Here is a 26,811-nt window from a genome sequence, read left to right as displayed (position 1 = left end):
ACCCAACAGGTGCACACTCACTCCTACACACTTGCAGGCACACACCCACAGGTGCAAACTCACTCCTGCACACTTGCACACATACTCACCCCTACAGACCTTCCAGCACACACTGACAGGTGCACACTCACTCCTACACACTCGCACACACACACACATATGCACACTCACCCCTACAGACCTGCAGGCACACACCCACAGGTGCAAACTCACTCCTGCACACTTACACACACACACGTGTACACTCATCCCTCAGACCTGCAGGTACAGACTCAACAAGTGCACATGCATTCCTACACACTTGTAGGCACACACCCACAGATGCACACTCATTCCTGCACACTCGTACACACACATGCACACTCACCCCTACAGACATGCAGGCACACACCCATAAGTACACACTCCTTCACACTTGTACACACACTCAGACACCTGCAAGCACACACTGACAGGTGCACACTCAGGTGCACACTCACTCCTACACACTTGCATGCACACAATCACACTGGTGTGCACACTGATTCTTACACTCCTGCACACAAAGAGATGCACATCCACCAAGCATTATGGGTAGAAGCAGCTGAGATTTGGGGGTTGTGGTCAGAGGTCAAACCCCAACTCTGCCCCCTACTCACCATTTCTTTGAGCAAAAGCCAGGGGTGTGACCCCAACCTCTGCTGTCACCCCGAGTGACTGGCTATTTGCAAAAACCAAACGCCGCCTCCAGGGTGAGCGTGAGCCTCACGAGGACATTCAGACTGTCTCTGGGGAAGCCCCGTTTCTGGGTATCCTGATTCATCTGTTTACAAATCATGACCTGCCCACTGCCTAGGGTCAGGTTCAGGGCCAAGCAGACCAGCGGTGGGGCCGTCCCGGGTCTTACCGCGTGGCCAGTTTGTGGCAGACGACACCTGAATCGGTGATGACCTCACTCAGCCTCAGCTCCAGGTGGACCTTGCCCTGGAAGGCACAAGGACAGGGGGTCACAGGGGCCAAGAGCAGCGGGGGCTCATGGGCTCCCACCAAGCACTGGTGAGACCTGACCCTGCATTGCATCCATGGCCCATCTACCTGCCCAGCTCAGATCCCAGAGTTTATGTCTCCAGCCCTCCTGCTTTACGATGAGCAGGCTGTTAATGCAAGTGCTACTTCAGAAGAAACAAAAGGAAAAGGCCCTGAGGGCACAGTGTCTGCAGCATGTCCGGCCGCTGCTTGGGCTAAGCTCACTGCATGCTGTGGGCCTCGGGCAGTTCTGCTGCCATCTTGGTGTCTCTGTGTCTGCCGTGCGGCTGGTCGGAGGCCAGGAGCCTCAGCCCTGCTCTTCAGGAAGGAAGTCAGTGCTCATGGATGCTCTGGGAGAAGGGGGCAGGGCTGGAGGAATGCAACTGGGCTGGGGCTGTGTGTGCAAAGGGCCCCTGGCTGAGGACAGTAAGTGGGCAGGACGGACAGGTGGACACAGCCAGGGCATGATCAGGGCTGCAAACAGAGTGGGGAAGACCAGCCCCCAAAAGTCCAACAGGAAGAGCATGGTGTGGGTGCTTCTGTGAGTGAGTGTGATGTTAAACTAGAATGACTTTCCTTAGAACGGAGCAGCACTGGGTAATTGTCTCCAAGTTCCTTTCCTAAACCTCCCACGGACACAAGGGCCATTGCCTGCTTGGCTGCACACATATGTCCCTTGCGCTTGCTCTGACCCCAACGGGAGCCATGCCCTGACCTCTCCAGGGAGGTGGCTCCAGAACCCCTGCCAGGCTGAGGGCTGGGGTGGTCCCCCTCCCACAGGAGGGTCAGCTGAACCTTGCTCATTAGCTGTGAGCCCAGGCAAGATGTAGTGAGACTTTGCCAAGGGTTCTTGCATTACACTGGTCTGAGAGAAGAGAGACTTGGGGCAGAGCACTGAAAATGCTGACTTCATAGACTTCTCAGTCTTATTTGAGGGGAATAATGACTGAATAGCATCACAGACCCGGTCACATGAAACATCCACTGGGACAGACCAACCTGGCTTTAAATACATGTCAGCAAGTCTAGAAAGCACCGCAGCCACTCTCTGACCACACTGGAAACTGAACTAGAACTCAGTGAGATAGAAAGCTAAAAATAACAAAATATATGGAGATTAAACAACACATTTCCAAATAACAAGAGGGCCAAAGCAGAAGTTTCAGGGGAAAAAAACTTTGAATTTGTTTCTTTTCATAAGTTGACGTGAAATAAAGCATCAAGATTTATGAGACGCAGCCAAAGCAGCATTCAGAGGGAAATTCAAAGCAGTGAATCCAGATATTGGAAAAGATGGAAGGTCTAAAAATCAGTAATCTAAGCTTCCACCTTAGGAAACTAGAAAGAGAGAAATTAAATCTAAAGTGCCAGAAGAAAACAACTTGAATCAAAGCAGAAATCAATGAAACCAAAAACAGGAAATCAATAGAGAACATACATAAACCAAAGCTATTAAAAAAAAAAAACAGTAAAATTGGTAAACTTCTAACCATGCTAAAAAAGAGAAAGAGGACACAAGTTACTAAAACCAGAAATGAAAGTGAGGCATTGCTGCTGGCTCCAGGAAAGCAGCTGTGGTTCCGACAGTGTGGCTGAGAGCCACGAGGGGGCCACGCGTGCTCACGGCAGCCCACGAGGGCGCACGCAGGCGCACCTGGACTGGGGGGACCTGTGTGGTGTCGGGGGCCCTGCCCAGGTGCGCGGCTGTCACCGGGCGGGGTCCGGGGAGGGACAGGACCCAGACCCAGCGCGTCTGAGCGTAAACAGGCTAAGCAGCACGCCCTGGGCAGCCTCTCCTGCGACTTCCTACGACTCGATAACAACTTCAGAACTAAAAGCTCAGCTTTTTCAAAAAGGCAAGAGCAAGGGAAACCTACACTCGCCACCAGAGCAGTGTCTACATCAGGGGACTGAGCAGTGGGTTTGCCGCGGCTGCAGGTGGCGTCTCTTCAGAACAGCAGTGACGGGAAAGTGTGGACGGAGGCAGCGGGGACAGGAGTAAAGCACGCGTAGCACGCGTGTCTGACTGCCTCCCGCGGAGGGGCCTCCGGGCCACCCAAGCAGCGGCGGCCGCTGTCGTCCTCCAGCATCGGCGTCACAGTCAGGACCGCGCCCCCCGTTCTGAGTGATCACAGGCCCCTCCGCCTCCTGCAGCACATGGGGCCTCGGTCAGAATTGACCAAGCGTGAGCACCCTCACCACATCCTGGGCGTCTCAACGCACCCATGTGCCATCTCCCTGTCACAGGCTGGGCATGGCCCCAGTGGTCACGAGGCGTCCACAGCAGAAATCCTGAGCCCCGGCATACAGCTCTGAGCTCAGTGGAAGCCCTGGGCCCACGAGGAGGCATGTGGACACTGGGCCAGGAGCCCGGGAAGGCCTCGTGGGCTCCCCAGAGGATTCAGTCCGTGCCCCTGCTGTTTGACCCCCGGGAAGGGCTCAAGGGCCCCCCAGAGGATTCGGTCCGTGATCCTGCTGCTTATAAAATCCCACGTGATGGGGAGGAAGCCGAGGCCCAAAGCACCAGGGCCACGCTCTGCTGAGCTCAGTGCAGGCCCCGGGCTGCCACGCTGCTGGCAGAGGCTCTGATCCTGGAACCAGGCATGGCCTGGGCTCGGGGACAGGCTGACCAGGAGCACAGGCAGGGTCACCAGGGAAGAGAAGATGCAAGCAGGCCCCCCGACGAGCATCTCCTGGACCCTGGACCCAGGCAGCGGCCCTGCTGGGGGGAAGCCCCGGGCCTGGTCAAGGTGGCACTCCCAGTTAACACATGGCTGGGGCACCAGGTGGGCCCTGTGGACGCTCAGGCCACAGGCCCTTCATCACCCTTTCGGTCCTCCTTGGGGCAGGGAGCCAGGACATCGTGGGCGCCTCCAGTAGATAGAGGCCCACAGCCTTAGGTTTTCTCACCTTATTCTCTTTCTGTATTCAATTATCTGTTACGTTCTTTTGCATTTTACATTTTTAAGCTGCACAACTAAGTCTGACGGCAACCGATGGAACAAACAAAAGGAACCACCCAGGAGGACACACCCAGGGCACAGTCTGCTAACCCCTGTTTCCGCTGAAGGCCAGAATCCTGCATCTGCTTCTCCAGCCACGGTCAGGTCTCCTGCACCCCGAGGTACCTGGACCCGTGGGCTCCATGAGCCTCACCTGCACTTCGGAGTCAGCATCCACGTGCTGCAGCTGGAACCACGTGTCCCTGTTGTGGTACTTCTGCAGGTCTTCCTTCTGGATGGCCACCTTTCCTGGAAGACCAGTGCAGGGGAGACCAGTCACGAGGGGCCGATCTGCCCGCCTGACCTGCCCGGCCGGCAGGCTCTCCACCATCAGTGTCAGTCATCTCAGACGGGAGACGGACGATGTGGTAAGGGCACAGAGGCCACTTCTGTCTCGGAAGTGCCACGTCCACCCGAACACAGCCTGGGCCTGGGCGGGCTCCTCCTCCCATGTCACCCAGACTGTGGCTCAGGGGCAGCTGGTGGAAATCTTACAGATCCGGGGGGCGGCTCTGCCAGGGGTGCTGCCCGGGCCCGGAGCGGGGTGTGGGATGCGGTGAGGGGACAGGAACCCAAGGCAGCCATGTCACAGCCCCTCCTGCCCCAGCATCCATGCTGTGACACGTGGTGGGTGGTGTCTGCTGAGGACTTTGCCGCAGATACCCTGGAAGTGTGTGCGCTTGCATGAGCCATGGCTGGGAACTCACATGTTTGCACATCTAGTGTGTGTGTGTGCTTGTATGAGCTGCCGCTTAGAACTCACGCGTGTGCACACCTAGCTCATGGGAGCACGCACAGTCGGTTCACACTGTGTGAACGTGTGTGTTTAGCTTATGTAGCATGCGTGCACACGTGTTCCTGTCAGGCCTGCGGAATGAGCCGGTTATCACCTGCCTGGGTCTACGAGTCAGTGTCTCTCGACGTGTGATCACGGGCCCTCTGCATCCAAACAGCTGCCGGGCTTCCTAATGCAAGTTCCCGGGCTTGTTCCAGATGAGAAAGCAGCCTCCGGGGTGGAGGGATCTACAGAGGAGTTCCTCCTGGAATCTGCATTTCCACAAAGTCTGCAGGGAACTCCTAGGGTCCCAAAGTTTGAGGATGCCCACTCTCAACAGCTTTACGTTCCTGACACAGGCTTGGTACTGAGGAGTCAGAACGTCAGCGAAAACATACACATAAATACACGCGTGTGATGTATATTACCTGGTACAGAATCGTAGTGTTTAATATATATCTACAACCATCACGCGTCGTTAATTCACCCTTTTCTTTCCAGGAAAGCGCATGGGCAGTTAGCAGATGCGTGCCCACAGCTTGTAGTGACAGAGGGCACCAGGCTGCCCTCCTCCCCACACTCCGTGGCCTTGAGCACGGGGACCACACTGTCCACCAGAGGAGGGGAGGGGGAGCCTGGCCATGTGAGCACCCTGTACACGTGTGTGTGCACATGATCCACATGTACACACATGTCCCAAATACACGGTAAATCACATATGGAAATAGGAACAATAAAGGACAACATAAAATTAAACATTTTTAAAATTCAGTTGCTTCCTTTTGGAGCTCAGGACACACAGCCTAACTCAGGACCACAGTCTCGTCACCAAAGATGACACTATTGAGCCCAGAGCTGGAGGGCCGGCCCTGCCCTCACCCAGGACACACAGTCCTCCTCTCCAAGGAGGAGGGCTCCATCTCGGGCTTCCGCAAAGATACGTTCCAGTTCCCACGAGACAGGAGCACTGGCAGCCTCACGGGGAGGCCTGCCTCACGGGTCCCCAAAGCTTCTGTCCCCTTGCTTCATCCAGCAGCTGTCTGGGGGGACAGGCGGCAGGTCGCTGATGCGGCCCGGTCACTGAAAAGGCAGCCTGTCCTGCGAGGCTCCGGGCCTCCTGCCTCGTCAGGCGCCTTGCCTTCCCATCTTTCTGCCTCATGCTTCTCCCAGACGCCATCCCACCAGGCTCCCCAACGATGCGCCCTCCTCTCTGGCTACCCTGGGAGCTGCCGGTGGCCTCGCTGGGGCCCGGTCCCATCCGCCAGGAAGGGGGAGGTTTGAGGAGAAGGACGCCCTGCTGCTGGGCTTGGGGGCTCAGGACATGCACCCACAATACAGGTGGTGGAGCCAGAGCAGCGAGGAGGCGTCAGAAGGTCCCGCACTCTCCGCAGCCCCTCCTTCGTCTTGACCCTTCTGCAAAACCCACCGTCCCTTCCCTAAGCTATGCTGCTGGCCCACGTCACCAGCTCCTCCTCATCGCTGAGGTGTCTCCCTGCCACATGCGCTTTAAGAGGAATTGAAAATGCTTGTTTCTTCGTGTTAGTCTGTCTTCTGTCTAGTTTTGCAAGGGCAGTCAGAGTACCCAGGTAGGTGAGACAAGGTCTCTGCCCTGCAGTTTTCACACTCTGGACTCCAGACATCGACAGATGCACCTGTCGGGCACAGCCAGGAAGTTAGAAATGAAACAGGGACATGCCATCCCGAGAGCCGGGGGCTGCGGCGCCATCCCCTGCCTGTTCCCCTGCCCGCTGTCCCCGCAGCACGTCAGCACGTCCACCACAGGCCTCTGCTCACCTCCCACCGTCACACGCGGCGGCTCGAGGCCAGGCCTCTGTCCACGTGCACAGTGGACGCAGCACACCTGGCTCCAAGGGTCAGCACCAATCCCTGCTCACGTCGACCTCGCTGGCTCAGCTCTGGCCATGCAGAGCCGAATCCTGCCCACCACAGGCCTCACAGGGCACTGAGGCCACGGCACTCAGAGTCGGATGAGGAGCCCATGCTAGCGAGGAGGCAGAGGGCACAAGGCACACAACAGCAGAGGCTGCCGCAGAGTGCAGGCCACAGGACAGCAGAGGACGCAAGTCACAGCCAGGAGGGCCTTCCTCAATCAGCATCAGCGACCTGCCCCAGGCTCCTCCCCTACCACCTCGCCTTGTTTTGGGGGGCATCTCGCCAGGGCCTGACGTGGGCTCCCCCACCTCTGACACCTGTCAGGAGGCAGAGGCCCCAGGAGAAGACTGCTGCTTCTCTGCTGGGCTCCTACAAAACTCTACCCTTCTCCCCAATGGGAATATGACTTTGAGTCTTGCGTGCATAAAGCCACAAGAAACAAACATTTCTTGGAACTGAATTGGGCAACACATTTCATTGAAAAAGGATAAAGAAATGTTCAGACTCCATAATTAGTTCAGCTGGGTAGGAGGGCTACATTTGAAGTTTGAGATTTTAAGTAACCACAGTGTTTTCCTGGGTTTTTTTTTTTTACTGGAGTAGGGAGCAGTCACATATTTAATACTCAAATGACTTCTACGACTTACACATCAGTACTACTCTTTATTTTTGGAAGTGCTTAATTCAGATTTAAGTGGGTAATACAGAAACACAGAATAAAATCTGAAACATCCAAAAGGATATAAAATACAGCCAAGAATAAGCTTGTCTCTGCCCTGGTACACAGGTTCCACCTTGGGGTCACCTCTGTCACCAGCTGCCAGCCTGTCCTTCTAGAAGCTGACCACGTCAAGAACATATGGACGTGCACTCTTTACATGTCAGAGGCAGTGCTTCCACAGGCTGTCCTGGGGAGCACTGACCTGCAAACCACTTAAATGTGCCCAACGTGTCATAATCCATAGATTCGCTGATTGATCTGGGTGACATCAGGTCACTGTATCCCCTGGGCCTCATCCACTCAGGAGAACAGACTCAGGACCCACTTAGGAGGAAAGGCGCAACAGCCTTTCCACCACTAAAACCCCCGAGTGTTATTTCCTGATGGCACTATACCTGCTGGGGTCTATTCAGAAGAGAGAAGCATGTCGGGCAGTTCAAGAAGGGGGATGTGACGGGGGGACAGGGACGGTACAGAGGGCGCAGGAAGGTAGGCAGCCAAGGGTGACACCTTCAGGACGGCAACTAAGGAGGGACAGCTGGATGCTTCCCCAAGACAGGCGGGGCAGACACTCTCGGCACTCCTGTTCCCCTGGCGTCCAGCAGGTGCACGGAGGCAGAGAGAGGAACAAGGGCCTGCAGACTTGAAGGGAAGAAAGAAGGCTTTGCTTACAGAATCTACAGGAAAAGCTAGTAGAGTAGCTGTGTTTAGCAAAACCACAGAATACAAAGTCAGTACGTAAAAATCAAGTCTATTTGTGAACAGAAGCAATGACAGTGGGAACTGAAATTGCAAAGACGCTAACACACCCATAAAATGGTGGTTTTACGGCTGAGCTTTTGGTGAACTACAGAGAAATCTTTGTCTACAGCACCAAAAACATGAACACAGGGGCATATGTATATAAATACACACACACACACACACACACACACACACACACACACTCCCCACACATAAGCGTGTGTGCATGCAAGATGTGTATGCTGAAAACACATCACAAAACCTTGATGAAAGAAATTAAAGACCCAAGGACGTAGAGAGACATGCCATGCTGGAGGGTCTGCGACTCAATTTTCTTACAGTGTTAATTCTCCCCAAATTAATCTACAGATCAATGTAATCTCAATTATTTTAGAAATTGAGAAGTGGATCACAAATGTAAATGACAATTCAAAGGACCTAAAATAGCAAAACAAGTTTGGAAAAGGACAGAGCTGATGAGCTCACAGGACCGGTTTAAGACTTGTTGTGAAGACGCAGGATTTGAGGCAGTGTGATGTTGGTGTGAGGAAAGGAGTGCACACCAGGGGAACAGAATACAGAGAAGCCACAGCTGGACCCAGGCGTGTAAAGTCAGTCGATTCTCAAAAGATGCTAAGGAAATTCAACTGGACATCTATAAGGAGAAAAACAAATCTTGCTACATGCTAAATATACTTGAAATAGATCTAAATATAAGAACTAAAACCAAAAACTTTCTAGAAGAAAAAAACAGAAGATCTTCGCAACCCTGGAATAGGAAAAGAATTCTTAGATATGACACCAAAAATACAAACTATGAAAAAGTTTTTATAAACTGGAGTTTATAAAAATTAAAAACTTTTGCTCTTCAGAAGACACTAGTAAGAAAATAAGAAGACAAGTCAGAAGTTAGAAGGAAATATCTGCAAGTGCACATCTGATAAAGGGCTTGTATCCAGAACACAGTTTAAAAACTGAAAGTCTCAACAATAAAGCCCAACTAAAAGGGCAAAGACCTGAACAATTTACCAAAGGAGAGATAAGACGGTAAAAAGCACATGGAAAGATGCCAAATAACTCTCCATTATGAAAAAGCAGGAAAACTACAGTAAGACACGACACACATATTAGGATGGGAAAAATGAACTGAAAATAAAAGACACGCGTGCTGGAGAGAATTCAAAACGGCGCATGAGGAAAGCAGTGTCAGTCTCTAACGGGCAAATACTGACGGGATGGAAATCTTTCTCCTTCTCGTTCAGGTTCTCTGGCCTCTGTAATGAAAGAAAAATTAACGAGGGAAAAACAGACAGGTTTATTGACATGTATCTCAGATACATGAGGGGAAGCCTGGCGATGAGTAACTCCAGGAGGCGGCAGCAACTCGGAGCATCTCCACCTAAAGCCAACAGTCAGGGGTTTTCAGAGGAGTGATGACACAGAGGAGGAGCTTCAGGGAGTCCGAGCTTCAGGGGGACGGAGACGACAACGGCGCCCACTCCAGTACTCTCGCCTGGAAAATCCCATGGACGGAGGAGCCTGGTAGGCTGCAGTCCATGGGGTCGTTGAGGGTGGGACACGACTGAGCGACTTCACTTTCACCTTTCACTTTCATGCATTGGAGATGGAAATGGCAGCCCACTCCGGTGTTCTTGCCTGGAGAATCCCAGGGATGGCGGAGCCTGGCGGGCTGCCGTCTATGGGGTTGCACAGAGTCGGACACGACTAAAGCGACTTAGCAGCAGCAGCAGCAGAGGTTCAGAGGGCTTGCTACGTGGGCTCCTCGGGGGTCGCCTCCAGGCTGATCGGGGTCTAGAGTTGTCCCAGGTTGCAGGGCAGAGAGATTTCCATGTGTCTGCTTCTTCTCAACTGCCTTCAGCTCAAACAATTCCTTATGCCAAAGTGGCCTATTCGGGATGGCAAATTCTGCTGTCTTCTAAAGCCTACAGAATGCCCCAGCAAGCTCACTCCTAGGTATTTTCTAAGAGAAATAAAACCATTTGTCAACACAAAGACCTAGACAAGAAAATTTAGGGCGGCTTTGTTCACAGTCACAAAAACCTGGACACAACCCCACCCCCATCTGGTGATGAATGGGCAAAAGCAGACTGCCCTGTGACAGGCAGAGTGCACAGACTACAGCTCAGGAAACTGGCCTACGGACCAGGGGACCAGGGTCTCACAGCAAACACCCGCCTTTCACAGAGAAGCTGCAGGACGCCCTCCCCACGACAAAGGTGGGAGATGGTGGGAGGGGCCCCACCAGCCACCCTCCCAGAGCCGGTGGCCCTGACCCGGCATGACCTCCACCACTCACACAAGCATCTCCGCACCCGCCCTGGGGCACCCGGGACCCGGCCTGCGGGGGGGCCCACACGGGGGCTGCACAGGCAGAACCGGGGGCCGTGCCATCAGATCACAGGCAGACGTGAGAAGCCGGTGACACAGTGCTCGTTTCTGTGACACAAATTTGTACCCTAGAATGTGGTTTCTCATCCTGGTAACAACATAATTGCTAGTCATAACTTTAAATTACCCCTGGAGATCAGACAGCCTCTTATTTTTATGGCTGTGAGAACGATTTTGAAAACTCTAAATCTGGTTGCACCCTGACACATCCCAATTTTAAAGCCACCAGGAATTGCTAAACCATGATTTTGCTAGTTATCTTTAAAAATAGCAGGTGCCTTAAACAGAATGATTAATAAACATTTTTGTTGTTCAACTCGCTCAGTCATGTCCAGCTCTTTGCGACCACATGGACTACAGCACGCCAGGCTTCCCTGTCCTTCACCATCTCCCGGAGCTTGCTCAAGTTCATGTCCATCGAGTTGGTGATGCCATCCAACCGTCTCGTCCTCTGTCGTCCCCTTCTCCTCCTGCCTTCAATCTTTCCCAGCATCAGCGTCTTTCCCAATGAGTCAGTTCTTCACATCAGGTGACTAAAGTATTGGAGTTTCCGCTTCAGCATCAGTCCTTCCAATGAATATTCTGGACTGATTTCCTTTAGGATGGACGGGTTGGATCTCCTTGCAGTCCAAGGGATGCTCAAGAGTCTTCTCCAACACCACAGTTCAAAAGCATCAATTCTCTGGTGCTCAACCTTCTTTATGGTCCAACTCTCACACCCATACATGACTACAGGAAAATCCGTAGCTTTGACTAGATGGAACTTTGTTGGCAAAGTAATGTCTCTGCTTTTTAATATGCTGTCTAGATTGGTTACAGCTTTCCTTCCAAGGAGCAAGTGTCTTTTAATTTCATGGCTGCATCACCATCTGCAGTGACTTTGGAGCCAGAAATAAAGTCTGACACTGTCAAAGTCTGCCCGTCTATTTGCCATGAAGTGATGGAACGCAATGCCGTGATCTTCGGTTTTTGAATTTGCTGAATTTTAAGCCAGCTTTTTCACTCTCCTCTTTCACTTTCATTAAGAGGCACTCTGGTTCCTCTTTGCTTTCTGGAATAAGGGTGGTGTTATCTGCATACCTGAGGTTATTGATGCTTCTCCCAGTAAACTTGATTCCAGCTTGTGCTTCATCATCCAGCCTCGCATTTTGCTCCATCAGGTAACACGTCACATTCCAAACCCATCGCTCTGTTCCCTTTCTTCCTTGAACAAACCCTGGTGTGTCCAGCAGCAGCTGGACAGAGACACCCCAGCACCACGCAGGGAGCCCAAGGCCACAGGAAGTGAGGTCCGGTGGACACAAAAGAGCCGCTCCCACAGTGACGGTGGATGTAGCATGCACCGAGGGGCAGCCCCTTGCTGACCAGGGTCTTGGCCAACAGTGGTAGCCACGCGGGCACCAGGGAAGGGCCTGAGGGGGCTCCAGGCCAGGAGGCACCAGGCGAAGGCACCTCTTAGTAGAGGCCGGAGCCCATGTCTGGCCTCGAGGAGGAACTACCAGGGCTTGACAGCTGCTAAGAGTTTGTTCGAGCACCATCCTTAGGGCAAAGGTAGCCATGCACACGGGGTGAGCGGCATGAAAGTGCCCCCTGTCTACCCCACATGGAAAACCTTCAGGATCAAGAGTTAAAGGTCCTGCTGGCAGCCCAACCACAGCTCCATCTTAAACAAGTCAAGTTATGAATTGCCTGAGTTCCTGTGTGATCCAGGCCATGCACTTGTCAAACAAACCCTGGTGACCTCTACTTAAAACTCAGCAGTTTCCAAGAATGCGACTTGTTGGCCAGACCCAGTAACCAGCATCTGCATCTTGACAAGTGTGAGAAGCTCTGATCCATGTGCTGGGAACTCTGCTAGATGCTTCCTTAAAGGACCGCAGCGCCAGCACTGCCTTCAGACTTTTTCTGAGGGCCACTAGTCTGGACACAAACACCCTTGACCAGTCATATGTGGGTGGTGAGTGGAGCTAGCTGGGCGCCCCAGGGGCGGGCAGGAGACTGAAGGGTCAGGGGCTGTCAGAGTCAACTGCTCTGCCCCAGAGCAAGCACTGAGATTGAGCCCGCTAGGAGCAGCCAGGCCACCAACGATCAGCTGGATCCTGAGGCTACAGCTGAGCCCGTGTTGTGGGGGCTCGGGTCTAATTCTGGGGCCAAGGGAACTGATGGGGCTTTCCTGGGACAAAGGCGCACCCACCAAACGGGCAGCTCTGGGCTGCTCCCCATTTAAGGTGGGCCTCGCTCTCTCCAGGATGCTGGTGCATCTGGGACCCTGACACCTCCGAGAGCCCCTGAACACCTCTGAGAGTCCTCAACATCCCTGAGAGCACCCAACACCTCTGAGAACACCCCAACACCCCTGAGAGCACCCCAACACCTCTGAGAGCACCCAAACACCCCTGAGAGCACCTCAACACCCCTGAGAGTACCCCAACCCCTGGAGAGCACCCTAACATCTCTGAGAGCACCCAACACCTCTGAGAGCACCTCAACACCCCTGAGAACACCCCAACACCCCTGAGAGCACCCCAACACCCCCGAGAGCACCCAAACACCCCTGAGAGCACCTCAAACACCCCTGAGAGTACCGCAACCCCTGGAGAGCACCCTAACATCTCTGAGAGCACCCAACACCCTGAGAGTACCTCAACACCCTGAGAGCACCCCAACACCCCTGAAAGCACCTCAACACCCCTGAAAGCACCCACCACCCCTGAGAGCACCTCAACACCCCTGAGAGCACCCCAACACCCCTGAGAGCATGCCAACACTCCTGAGAGCACCCCAACAACTCTGAGAGCACCTCAACACCCTGAGAGCACCCCAACACCCCTGAAAGCACCTCAACACCCCTGAAAGCACCCAACACCCCTGAGAGCACCTCAACACCCCTGAGATCACCCCAACACCCCTGAGAGCATGCCAACACTCCTGAGAGCATCCCAACAACTCTGAGAGCACCTCAACACCCTGAGAGCACCCCAATACCCCCTGAGAGCACCCCAACATCTCTGAGAGCACCCAACACCCCTGAGAGCACCCCACACCCCTGAGAGCACCTCAACACCTCTGAGAGCCGCTGAACATATCTGAGAGCACCCCAACACCCCGGAGAGCACCTCAACGTGCCAGAGAGCATCCCAACACCTCTGAGAGCACCCCAACACCCCTGAGAGCACCCCACACCCCTGAGAGCACCTCAACACCTCTGAGAGCCGCTGAACATATCTGAGAGCACCCCAACACCCCGGAGAGCACTTCAACGTTGCCGGAGAGCACCCCAACACCCCTGAGAGCACCCCACACCCCTGAGAGTACCTCAACACCTCTGAGAGCCGCTGAACATATCTGAGAGCACCCCAACACCCTGGAGAGCACCTCAACGCGCCAGAGAGCACCCCGACACCCCCAAGAGCACCCCACACCCCTGAGAGCACCTCAAGACCTTTGAGAGCCGCTGAACATATCTGAGAACATCCCAACACCCCAGAGAGCACCTCAACGCGCTGGAGAGCACCTCAACACCCCTGAAAGCACCCCAACACCTCTGAGAGCACTCCAACATCCTTTGCAGGACCCCAACACCCCTGAGAGCACTCCAACATCCTTTGCAGGACCCCAACACCCCTGAGAGCACCTTAACACCTCTGAGAGTACCCCAACACCCATGAGAGCATCCCAACAAGTCTGAGAGTACCTCAACCCCTCTGTGAGCACCCCAACACCTTGAGAACAGCCCCCCCATAGGTGGGTACTGGGTGTTAGGGATAGGCAGGGGCTGGGGTGGTTGGAGGAGCCCTTGGGAGTCATTTGGGGGCAGGGCCAGGGACCCCACTCTAGCCCTGATGGACGGCTCCGATGTGTTTCCGTGAGCTCATGGGGCATTGCCCTGCACCCGCTGATGGCCAGCCTGGGACAGCCAGCAAGGGCAGGCGAGATGCTGGTGCAGTTCACTGGCTTAGATGGGGTGTCCAGCAGATGTCCCAGTTCCTCCAGAACAAGTCCCCATTCAGAAGAGGCAGAGAAAATGAAGAATACACCTGGTTGGTTGGTAGGGACCTACCTATGATGGAATCCCTCCGGAAAACATCTCGATCAAAAATGTAAAAGGACAGGTGACGGAAACTCCGCGGAATCTCGCAGTAGAAGTCCTCTCCATAGAAAGGGCTAGACAGAGACAGAGGGACAGGGTTAGACTCTGTGAGCCATGCCCCCAGTCCTGGGGTACCGGGGCCGGGGTGTCGTCAGTCCTGGGGTGTCATCCTCGGGGGAGCAGGAGGAGGGGTGAGCACAGGGTTGGGCCATCATGGACCCAGGCCACTCCCTCTTGGTCAAGGGGAAGCCCACAGTGTCTCTTCGTGGGGACAGAGTTGGGAGCATTTTTCCAAAATACAGGAAGCTGTGGACGGTGGGGAGCAGGGTGAGACCTCCTCACGTGCCTGTCAGACTGTCTCTCCTCTCTGGGCCCCAGAGGCCACGCAGCCCGAGCCCCCTGGTTGGCACCCTCATGTGCCTGTCAGACTGTCTCTCCTTTCTGGGGCCCAGAGGCCACGCAGCCCGAGCCCCCTGCTTGGCACCTTTGCCCGGGCATCTCTACACGCGGGTCATAGAGGCACGGTTGCAGGCTTCTCCAGATAGAGGGAACGTGCAGCCCAGGGACAGTTGGCCTGAACTACCACTGTATGACGAGGGTTTAATACCGGCAGCCCTGAGGTCAGCCAGACTGCCTTCCTTGCTAATTATAGGGAGAAGTTCAAAAGCAGATTCCCCTTTCCCTGAGCCCAGATGCACAACCACCTCCCTCTGCCAGCAGAGTCATTTCCCACCCCCCACCCCCCAACACTGCGCCAGGCTGGCACCGCCCCGCCCCTACCAGGGCCAGCCTCGAAAAAGAACCTGGTTTTCCCCTTTTGTGCTGTTCTATGTCCAAACACGGGCATCCGTTTCCCAGGTCTGGGGGAGGGGAGGGCGGGAGCCATGGAATAGAGGGGAGCCTCTTATGAGCCCCAGATGCACCCCAGGGCAGCCCACACAGAGCCCAGGGGTCCAGAAGTGGGCTCAGGACCACCCTGCAGAGCAGCGAGAGCCGGAAGCCAGGCAGGTAGGGCCAGGTCTCCAAAAAGGGCACCAGCCAGATTAAACAGCTCAGCGTCTGGCTGATAATCACGCATTGGTTAAACCATTCCCTAAAATCTGGAGTGAAATTCATTAAGCCAAACACTGTATCCAAGCATCTACAGGAGAAGAGTCAAGAATGGAGGTGACGACATCCACAGGGCCAGTGCTACAGGGCGGTAGTCTCACCCCACCCGCAGGCTGCCCCAGGGCTGGGAGGCCCGGCCAGCCCTGGGCATGATCTTGCTCAGCTCCCAGAAGCAGCAGAAACCCCTTCTAGCTTCTTTGGAGTCCCTCTTGCACTTCCTCTAAACGGTTTTAAACTCCTTTAAAATCGCCAGGCAGCATGGCCCTTGGTGCCTGCGAGTGTGCATTACGACAGCTTCTGTTTGAGGCTCCCAGATCCTCTCCAGAAGCTCAGGTTCCCCCAGTTGGGGGTCACGGCCAGAGCGCAGGACGGGCCGGCTTCCGGAGAGAAAGCCGCTCCATCCACACAAGGACGTGGACAGTCAGCAGCATCCCTCCGGCCGCTGCTCACATCTGCATGAGACTGTGGGCAGGGCCCGTGGCCAGGGCAGCTCCTCTCCCCTCCCGGACTGTCTTCCTGCCTGGAAGCCCCTGCTCACGTGGGGTTCATTACCCGGCTCACACCCCACACTCCCCAGGGAAATCATGTGTTCTCACCAACAAGTCACACCTAGACTGTCCTTTTAGGCCACATTTCCTAAAGCAACTGAAGCCACCAGATCCCAGAAGCTTCAGAAAGGCCCTGAGGGAAGGAGGGTGTCGGTGAGACCCTGGGGGTGAGGGGGCGGCAGCCTGGGAAGCCCTGGGGGAACCCAGGGGGGTCCCATTAACCCGACCCCTAGACTGCCCAGCCCGCAGGCCCACAGGGAGGGACTGACTCCTCAGAGGGGTGCACGGGGTCCACCCATGGTCTCTCCTGCAGGGTCCCGGCCTGGCCAGGGCCTGGACACTGTGGTCAGCAGGGCATCTGGGAGCTCAGAGAGAAGCCCCCCATCCTGAGACTAAGGGGCTCAGGGAGGATGGAGACAGGTGCTGGGGGGATGCTCTGAGCTGCAGGCCCGCCCTGGACCAGACAGCCCCAGGACTATGGGGGGAGGGGTCCCCATCAGGGCCCCAGGACTGTGGGAAGAGGGTCCCCCTGAGAGCCCCTGGGACTATGGGGGGAAGGTCCCCCTCAGAGCCCCTGCAACTGTGGGGGGATCCTCTCAAAACCCCTAGGACTGTGGGGGGTCCCCCTCAGAGCCCCCAGGACTGTGAAGGGAGGGTCCCCTCAGAGCCTCCCAGGACTGTGGGGGGGGTCCTTTCAGAGCCCCTGGGACTGTGGGGGGAGGGTCCCCTCAGAGCCCCCTAGGACCGTGGGGGGGGGGTCCTCTCAGAGCCCCCAGGACTGTGGGGGTACACCCACTCCAGGTGGTATGGAACGTGTGGACCTGAGACCTGCATTTATGTCAAAAATATTTTAAGCTTTAACTTGAGAAATTAGAGAGAAAAATGCAAGCAAAGAAGATACTATTTGTACAGTCTCATAATGTCAGTTGGTGTTTTCTAGTCAACAACTTGGTTTTCATTAAAAACATCTGAGAAAATGACGTCTTTCCCCTCAAACCACAGATTTCCTCTCCCCCGTCACACCCTAACCCCAAACAGCTTCTCCCTCGGAAGACTGCAGAGGCCCTTCTGGGTCTAGTCACTCCCATCACACAAAGCTCTATTTTCCGAGCAACTTGCATCTCTCGGAAGGAACAGAAGGACCCTCTCAAGTCACTGACCCTCACGCTCCCTCTGACTGCAAACCGGAAGCTCGCGCCCACCGGCTAGGGAACAGCCTTTCATTCGGGAAAGATCTTGGCAAGAGCGGCAGACCGAGATTCTGTAATTACAGCCCAATCGATGCGCTAGCTCCTCCTCCCTGCGGTCCAGAAAGCGGTTATTTAAGTAACTTCTAATTACGTAAAAGGACAATACCGACAAACAAAAGAACAAACCGCCACTGTGATCCCACTGCTCAGAAATAATAGCCACACTGGCCTTTAGGTCCTCACACTCCAGGTAATTTTTAGAGCATCCCAAGGTTTAAGCAAAAAGGCATCTTACTATGAACGCAACTTTGTAACCTGCCTTCCTTGCTTGACAGACACAACCCAACAAGGGGGCAGGACGTGCCCGCCTTGCACTCGGCAGGGCCCGGGCCAGGGCTGCAGAGCCAAACAGTCACGCGGCCGAGGCCTGGAGGGATGGGGGCGTCCGGGCAGGAGGCACGGGACACCTAACAGAGCCGCCCCTGGGGGAGGCGAGGGTTGGAGCAGGAGCCCCTTCCGACCCGCCCCGGGGAGCAGCAGACAGTGTCACCCTCAACACGATCACTTATGTGGACCAATGGAAATGAAGAGCGGCCACTTCGTGCAATACTCCTGCAGAGGACTAGACCAACCCAGCACTGAAGTGAAAGTCAAAGTCACTCAGTCGTGGCCGACTCTTTGCAACCCCAGGGACTACACAGTTCATGGAGTTCTCCAGGCCAGAATACTGGAGTGGGTTGCCTTTCCTTCTCCAGGGGAGCTTCCCAGGGATCAAACCGAGGTCTCCTGCATTGCAGGCAGATTCTGTACCAACTGAGCTATGAGGGAAGCCCCTCAAGAGCTCTGTTTCACTTTGTGTGTGTGTGCCCGTGGCGTCAACATGCTCCTTTTACTGGATAAGGTGACGGGTTCCTCCAGGGGCAGACTTCAGCCCCATCTGCCCCAGCCCGGGGACGCCAGGATGCCTCGCAGGCGCACCATGGCCCTGAGCAGGGAGCCATCCAGCCCCGACCCTGACGACCCAGGTTCATAGAGCCTTAACATTTAAATCAAAGGTAAAGAAGTGATGACTTGTCATTTAAATGATTAAAAAGTATGGCTGTAAGAAGTTAAATGTGAACCAGTCCACTTGCAACATCAGGAAGATGCTGCTTTTGGGAGAACGGTAACCATTCCCAAATCACCTGCTGGAGGTGGCCTGGGGTGGACAGAGGCTGGTTCTCCCTGAGGCATCTGACCCTGCGAGTCCCCGAGGACATGTGAGCACGGGTCCTGCACCAGACATGCAGGAGGGAAGGCAGGAGCCGTGAGCCAGGGCGTGGGTGGGCAGCGTCCGGCAGCCCCAGGGTGTGGGGGCTGCCGCACAGGCAGGCCCAGCCTGAAGCCAGGGAAAGGAGGGAAGGGGTGAGTGTCTTCGCTCCACTCCTCACGCTCCAGCTGCACGTCAGGCTGTGGAAGGACAGAGCACACTGGGTGGGCTGACCCGCCCAGGCGGCCGAGCTCCCTCTGATACCTCCCCTGGATGGGGCACCAGACCCTGCGGGCTGTCGGGTTAAGACCAGACCAGGGCTCTTTGATTCTACAGCAACTTTATCAAACAAACAACCAAACACCAAGGTGGTTACTGGAGGAGATTTGGGAGTTAGGGCCACGACACAGCAAGGCACGCAGCCGCCTCGGGGGGCAAGGCTGAGCCCCAGAGCCTGTCCGCGTCAGTGGCCTGTCCCAGGGGCGACGCCCTCCTGGCCTCGCGGGCGTGCTCCCCTCCCTCACAGCCACCGTCTGAGTCTGGGCCTGTGCCTCTGGGCGCTGCCCTCAGATGTGGCCCCTCGAGGGCTGAGCGGCATCCAGACGCCGCCTCCTTCCTGTGACCTTTCAGTGGCTTCTGGCCTTAGGAATTTCCACGGGGTGTGTCCAGCAACCCCTCCACCTTCTGTGTCTCTAACCCTCTCTCACCCCTTTCATCCCTTTATGTCTCTGGGTATCTTTCAAATGTAATACCTTCAGTTTACCAATTTTCCCTTCGGCTATGTCTAATCAGCTATTTAACTCATTCACTGAGTTTTTCATATCAATTTTTGGGATCTTCATTTCTGGACATTCTATTTGAACTTTTCACAGGGGTTCAGGTGCTCCTCATCACTTCTTATCCTGCTGCTGTTTACGATCTTGTCTCTCACTACTCTGTGTTCACTAACCTTTGTTAGCTGACATTCTGTGAACTCTGCAAGTCTAATTCTGCTGTCTACTGTTTATCTTGGGAAATGCACGTGATGCTTTATTCCTGTGTTCTCTGTGCCTTTTCTCCTCTGAGCACAAGTTCCCTGGAATGCTATACTGGAGAATCTTGAGACCTAGATTGAAGAAGACTGGGTTTGCTTTCGACTGGCTCATCATTGCCTCGGCGGGTGTTACAAACCACTAACCCTGGACTGCATTAATACATGTGCGTGGACTGTGGTTTCTAGACCACAGAGTGTGGTATGGATTCAGGTTGCACACTCACAAGAGCCAGCTCTGCTTGCGAGTGTTTGGCGCCAAGTGGAAGCCGTCCCCCTCGCTGGCTTCCTTTACAGGCAGGTTCCTTGCTCTCGCCCTCACACTGTAGTCAAGGTCCAGGGAGCAGTGTGGCCCCCACCAGTGTGAATAAGGTTTTCGCCTCAACACTAAACATAGTCATATTATAAACCAGTTTTTGAACTGAAGCATACTCGGTTGACAACGTGTTTCAGGTTCACAGCAAAGTGGTCCCCCCCCCACACACACACATTCTTTGTCAGATTTTCTTCCATTATAGGCTATTGCAAGATATTGAATATAGTTCTCTGTGCTTACAAGAGGTCTTTGCTGTTTATCTATTTTATATATAGTGGTGCGCATATGTTAACCCCTCTCCCCTCCCCCACTATACCCTTTGGTAACCATCAGTTTGTTTTCTATGTCTGTCTATTTCTGGTTTGTAAGTAAGTTCATTTGTATCTTTTCTTTTAGATTCCACATGTCAGCAGTACTGTACGATATTATTTTCTGTCTGACTCACTTTACTTAGTGTGACCATCTCTAGGTCCATCCATGTTTCTGCAAATGGCATTATTTCATTCTTTTTTACGGCCAAGTAGTATTTCATCGTGTGTGTGTGTATACACACCTTCTCTATTCATCTGTTGACGCACTTGAGGTTCTTTGCATGTTCTTGCTACTGTAAACAGTGCTGCAGTGAACACTGGCATGCGCGCATCTTATTGAACGATGGCTTTCTCTGGATGTACACTCAGGACTCGGACTACTGGATCATACAGTAGTTCTGTTTTCAGTTTTTTAACTAAAAAAAACTTGTGTCTTGCATAGTTTAGTTTCGATCTGCTTTCCTCTAATAGTTAGCAATGCTGAACATCTTTTCATGTGCCTGCTGGCTCTCTGTATGTCTTTGGAGACATGTCTAGGTCTTCGGCCCATTTTCTGATTGGGTTGTTTGGTTTTTTGACATTAAGCTGTATGAGCTATTTATATATTTTGGACCTTAATCATTTGTCAGTAGTGTCATTTGCATATACTTTCTCTAATTCCATAGGTTGTCTTTTCATCTTGTTTATGGTTTCCTTAAAAAAGGAAACAAAAACTATACAAAAGTGTTTACATTTAGCTAGGTCCCATTTGCTTATTGTTTCATATTTTTGTAGGCTCTTGGAATTATTTTGTGCAAATTTGTCTATTTGCTGTCAGCTTTAACTTTCTGCTTTCAGCACTCCTGGCCTTATCTTGTATATTAGATAAGCACTCAATAAATATTAGTTGAGCTAATGAATACATTAACCTTAAAAGTTAGCATATTAACACTGCCTGTGTGGAAAGCATGAATGGGGAGTGAGGGTCAGAAGGAGCGTGTGCTCTGGGCCCTCCTGAGCTATCTGACCCTCCTGGAATTACCCAGGCCCTCCTGGAGTTACCCGGCCCTCCTGGAGGTACCTGGCCCCCCTGGAGCTACCCGGCCCCCATGGAGTTACCCAGGCCCTCCTGTAGTTACCTGGCCCCCCTGGAATTACTCAGCCCCCCTGGAGGTACCTGGCCCCCCCTGGAGCTACCCGGTCCCCCTGGAGTTACCCAGCCCCTCTGGAGTTACCCAGGCCCCCTGGAGGGCCGGCCCCTGGGACAGCCTCCAGGGCTGCCCTGGTTCTGGCCGCCCGCCCCGCTCCCCCCACCCCCCCGCTGACAACACCACTATACCCCGGCTTATGTGCAGCCCACAGTCTCCCCTCTCTGCCCCCAGAGCACAGTGTCTTGTGCCACCACAACCAGAAAGTATGGTTTCTATTTCTAAACTCATAAGAAATATTTTTAGGAATGGTCTTCACTTCTTGCCCTCACCTGAGGCAGAGGTTCCTCAACAGAGTCGCTTCCCAGAGACCCTCACCCAGCAGGTCTGCAGGGAGCCCAGTTTCACAGGAATCGATGCTAATTCTCCAGGTTTATGATCCTCTAACAGGGACTATTTAAACACAGAAGGACTCCTCTCCTGGGGAGCTCACAGAAATAACCCTTGCAGGTTATCCCAAAGCCACACTAGAGTCTTGACAAACTCCTCAGTCTTCTCGTTTTGCTTCAACAAATCACTTCAGAGGATGCGAAGTGTGGACTGAAATAACACAGGACCTTGGGAGCCGCCCTGCTAGTGTGGGCAGAGACAGGGCAGATGGTAAAGGGAAGTGTCTCCATGTTTCGGGGGCAGGAGATCTTAACGGTTTCTAAAACTTAAGTTCATTAAGTCATCAGAACGTGCTGTTTGTTCCCACTTAGAAGCAGCAATAAGCAAGGATATAATTCATCTGCTAAAAATGTTCTCAAACCCAAAATAGCTCTGTGGATGGACCCAGACAACCCACAGTCCTAAGCCGAGGGCGGGGCCGCAGCCAGAGCCTCGCTTGTGCTGGTCGAGACCCCACCCGGCTCTGTGTTTCTCCCAGACCCACATCCCAGCCCCACCCACCTGCCAGGCAGCAAGGCACCGCCCCCAGCATGCTGTGACCACAGATGCTACAGTTCCTACCCTAGGGTGGGGTCCCTAGGGTGGGGTCCATAGGGTGGGGTTCCTAGGGTGGGGTCGGGGCCAGGGGGCCTGGAGCTGGTGGGAAATTCGAATCACAGCCCACTGGAACCAACTGGAACCAATCGGGCTTGAACAGGCTCTCGGGGGATTCCTATACAAGCTGACCTGTTTCTTTTGCTGCAAACTCCTCTGTCTCGAGGCCTGAGCTCTCCTTTTCTCGCCTGATCCCCACACCTCGAGTTCCATCGGCAAGCGTTCTCGAGGCCTCTGACCTCTGTGGGCAGTGCCTTCTACACTCATCTTGAGCCTCCTTAGGAAAAGGAAGATGGTAAAAAAGCTTCCCAATGTTTATGCTCTGAAATCCACGATCCTGTTGCACCAGTTCATCTGGACTTAGGACGTTCCTACCCACCTCCCAGCAGACAGACAGCCTCTGCTCTGTCCTCCCACCCAGTCCTGGACACTAGGAGCATTCGGGGACCATCAGCTCATAACTGCCCAGTGAGCCAAGAGACAAGGAGATGGAAGGTCAGAGATTATCAGCCTCAAACAGAGCAGCAGCAGACATACCAGAGTGATTTCTCCACGACTTTGGTCCTGAAAACCTCCTCCTGGTCGAGGTTCACTGTGCAGTAACAATCACGCATCTTGTTTGGCCCCGGGTATGTGGGAAGATTTTTGGCTTCACCTAAAAGCAAATGTAAATCATCCATTTAGCATGGAATTATTTAGTCTCCTAGTTAATCTGAGACATCTTTCCCAATAATGGGTTTATTCCACAGCAAGGCGCCTGCTCACTTCTGCATATTCTGTACGTTTTCTCATCACCACCAGTCAAGGTGCTGAAGGAAAAACTGTTTGCACTGTTACAAGAAGGTGACATGCATAACCCTCTAAAACAATGGATCCTGTAAAAGTAGGAATCCATCAGCCCAGAAATTAAGGATTGTTTCCTTTTACCCACATTTAGTCAGTTCAGTTCAGTCACTCAGTCGTGTCCAACTCTGCAATGCCATGGACTGCGGCACGCCAGGCCTCCCTGTCCATCGCCAATTCCTGGAGTTTACGCAAACTCATGTCCGTTGGGTCAGTGATTAGCCCCTTTAATATTTTTAATGTTTAAATCATGGTGTGTGTTAATCCCTCAGTCGTGTCTGACTCTTTGCGACCACATAGACTGTAGCCCACCAGGCTCCTCTGTCCATGGAATTCTCCAGGCAAGAATATTGGAGTAGGTAGCCATTTACTTCTGCAGGGGATCTTCCCAACCCAGGGATTAAACCTGCGTCTCCTGGACTGCAGGCAGATTCTTTACCATCTGAGCCACCAGGGAAGACCTTAAATTATGGTAAGATACACAGAAATTTAAAGTATCCTCTCACTCCCCTTTAAGCATACAGCTCAGCGGCACCCTCGTTAACTACAGCACGCTTGCACAATCGACCTCAAGAACCCTTTCATCTCAGAACACTGAAACCCTTCTCCCATGAGACAACAAGCCCCATTTCCGCTCCTGCAGCCTGCTCCTAGCTTCGGTCTCTGTGGCCTTGGCGACCCCAGGGGCCTCACAGGAGTGGGGTCACCATGCTTGTCCTTCTGGGCCCGGCTTATGTCACTCAATGCCGTGTCCTCAAGGCTCACCCATGTCCTGGCCTGACGCAGCATCCCCTTCTTTCCCGAGGCTGACACTTGCTTATCTATTAATCCCCAGCTCTCTGTTTATTCTGATTAATTTGATACTATTAGGTCAAAGCTGGGGTAATAACCAAGGTTCACAAAGAGTCGGAAACGACTGAAGTACGTCGGCACGCACGCACAAACAACAACGCCAGCGAGGAGACGTCCAGGGGACCAGCTGCGCCCGTGCCCACCTCTGCGCGTTGGGAGGCCCACGGTGCCTGTGACCCCGGGTCTGACTGGAGACCGCCGGCAAAGTCACAGCTGCCGGGCCCTCTGCCAGGAGCCGGGGCGAGCTCGCTGCGGGCCACCATGACCCCTCTGCTTGTGGACCAAGCGAGAGCAGAGGGGGCTTCTCCTCCCAGGTCAGAAGGAAGGAACCCCCTCAAAGAGCTCCTGCCCCCCAGGGGCCTCCTGTTCCCCAGCTGGGGGTCTGAGGGCCCCAGACACAGGGGCAGGGAGGGGGCAGTCCCGGCGCGGCGACACCTGCCAGCACCACCCAGGGCCGCACCCCCGCCCCTGGTAAAAGCTGAAGGAAAAACAACAACAACAGAAACCAAACTGAAACCAGAGCAGAAGTTCCTCGGCGCTCGGCACCCAGAACGGCCACACCTCCACCCCACGAACGTGCTTGACTCTGCTCTCGGGGAAACACGCAGTTTGCAGCTTCCTGCTGCAGTCTCTGAAGGGCAGAGGCGAGTTTGCGAGCCCGAAGCCTCTATTTCAAGCTTTTCATTAATGTAATCACTTGGGACGGAGCAAAGCAACACGTTAAAGAAGCCATGCAATAACCGAGTGGATGTTTTCTGTGCCAATAAATCGAGTGTTCTGAGGCTTCCCAGCAGCCCTGGCTGCAACCTGAACACACACAGCTGCTGCACTCTGGGGACCTGCCGCACCTGCCTGGGACCCCAGGCCTCCCCTTGGAGCCTCAGCTTCCCAACCATGAGGCGTGAGGACACACACCCCAGGTTCCTCTAACTCAAAAGCTTCTGCGGGGTTTTCCTGCGGGAATCGTCAGGGAATCATCAGTGACTCTCAGATGGTGAAGAAAAAGAAGTAACCAATGAATGTTTTCCTACGATTACCCCCATGACACCTCAATACTGCAAGGCCCTGGACACCAGGCCACTCCACGGCAGCTGGGCATAGAAACACAGACAAGCTGAGAAGGGCACGTGATTCCATGCAGCTTCCAGCCCCGTCATGCAGTGTCTAGAGACAGATTTTCCATGCGCTCCTGGCAGAGGCCAACACTCGCGTGTGCTCACACAGGTGCATGCAGACCGTGACGAGCCGCATCCGAAGGGGCCCATCGACTTCCTGCCCGCTTCCCGGACTGATGCTCACAAGCCTTCCCCCGAAACCACTCCGACTTCCCTGCTGACACTGCTAGGGTGTGACTGCACTTCCTGTTGGAATTCTTTTTTTTGGCAAGAAATGAGATATTTGGCTGCAAGTGCTTCTGTTTCTTAAAAGTAGAATTAAATCTTTTTTTTTAAAGTCTTACTGGAGCTGGCCTCTAATGGAAAACACAGGACAGGGATTTTTCCTGTTTATTCTCCTAAGATCCTCAAAACACAAGCAGCAGCAGTTGACACTTCTCTTCAAGAACAGAAGAGATGGAAATGCCTTCTCTGAACAACCAGTTAAAACTGCGAGACGATGAACATGGCCTCCCACCCCCCGCCCCACCCCCACAGCTACAGAAACGTCCTGGTTGCTATGACGATGGCATCAGAGACCAGCCAGGCGCCGGAGCCAGTGTTAACAAGTGACTCAGGCCAGGAGGGCGGGGAGGAGGCCGGCACCCCATCTGGCCACGTTGTCTGCCGGGCCCTGCATGTGGGGGCCCCGCCAGGGCCACGGGGGCAGGGGTGGGTCCCAGCCACACCACAGCAGATGATGTCTCTTCCACGGGCGTCACTTATGCCAAAGGCTGGAGGTCGGTTTCTTCCTGACTACAGGTTATGGGGCCTTTTCGTCCCTCAAGTGAGAAGAGAGATGTGGTTTTTTTTTTTATGTGTGGAGCTGTTTACCTAAGAAGGCAAAGTCATGCCTGGTATTCAGTAGGTGGTGATTATTTGATAAATGAATGGATGGATAAATGCCTGCAAAGAAAAAGGAAAGTAAACTGGTTTCATTCTAAGAGCCAAATAAGTCACATTATCAAATGTGTCCCTCCTGTTAACCACGACTCCAAAACGTATCCTGTTCACCCAGAGTGACTGTCTGCTGGTGGGTTGATCCAGACGGCAAATCTGTGCCAAGTATCATCTCTGAATGCTGAATTTACTGACAGACATAAAAGGCGGCACCTAAAAGCCCGTGATAAACCAGCGCTGAAGCAGCAAACCCGTCTCTTATTAAGGTGTCAGGCCGTGGTTCCTGGCCGCTGCTGGCCACGCTCCACGCACACTCCAGGCGGTCACAGCCAGAAAGACCCAGCCCCGCAGAGGGCTGGTCTCCAGCCTGACCCAGCAGAGGGGCGGGCCTCCTAAGGGCCGTGGGTGGTCTCTGCAGCTCCACCAGCTTCAGCCCAGACCAGGAAGCCCACTGCCCTGCAGGGCCAGCAGCGTGGTCTGCACCCCAAGAGGCCGTCG

At 53.9% G+C, this 26,811-nt stretch overlaps 1 protein-coding gene across 1 annotated transcript in view; it reads right to left on the bottom strand.

The window, feature by feature from the left end:
* LOC112449111 (ras GTPase-activating protein 3) overlaps positions 1-23,311 on the bottom strand; it is a 34,855-nt gene extending 11,544 nt beyond the window's left edge. Inside the window, 4 exon segments of the mRNA XM_025000212.2 lie at positions 887-963; positions 4,162-4,256; positions 14,610-14,713; positions 23,102-23,311. Coding sequence (XP_024855980.2) covers positions 887-963; positions 4,162-4,256; positions 14,610-14,713; positions 23,102-23,244 — 419 coding nt within the window. The 5' untranslated portion in view covers positions 23,245-23,311.
* Positions 23,312-26,811: the final 3,500 nt, after the last annotated feature.

This window comes from Bos taurus, chromosome 12, assembly GCF_002263795.3.
Source record: "Bos taurus isolate L1 Dominette 01449 registration number 42190680 breed Hereford chromosome 12, ARS-UCD2.0, whole genome shotgun sequence".
Taxonomy (NCBI): Eukaryota; Metazoa; Chordata; class Mammalia; order Artiodactyla; family Bovidae; genus Bos; species Bos taurus.
This window is presented reverse-complemented; position numbering and strand designations above follow the sequence as displayed.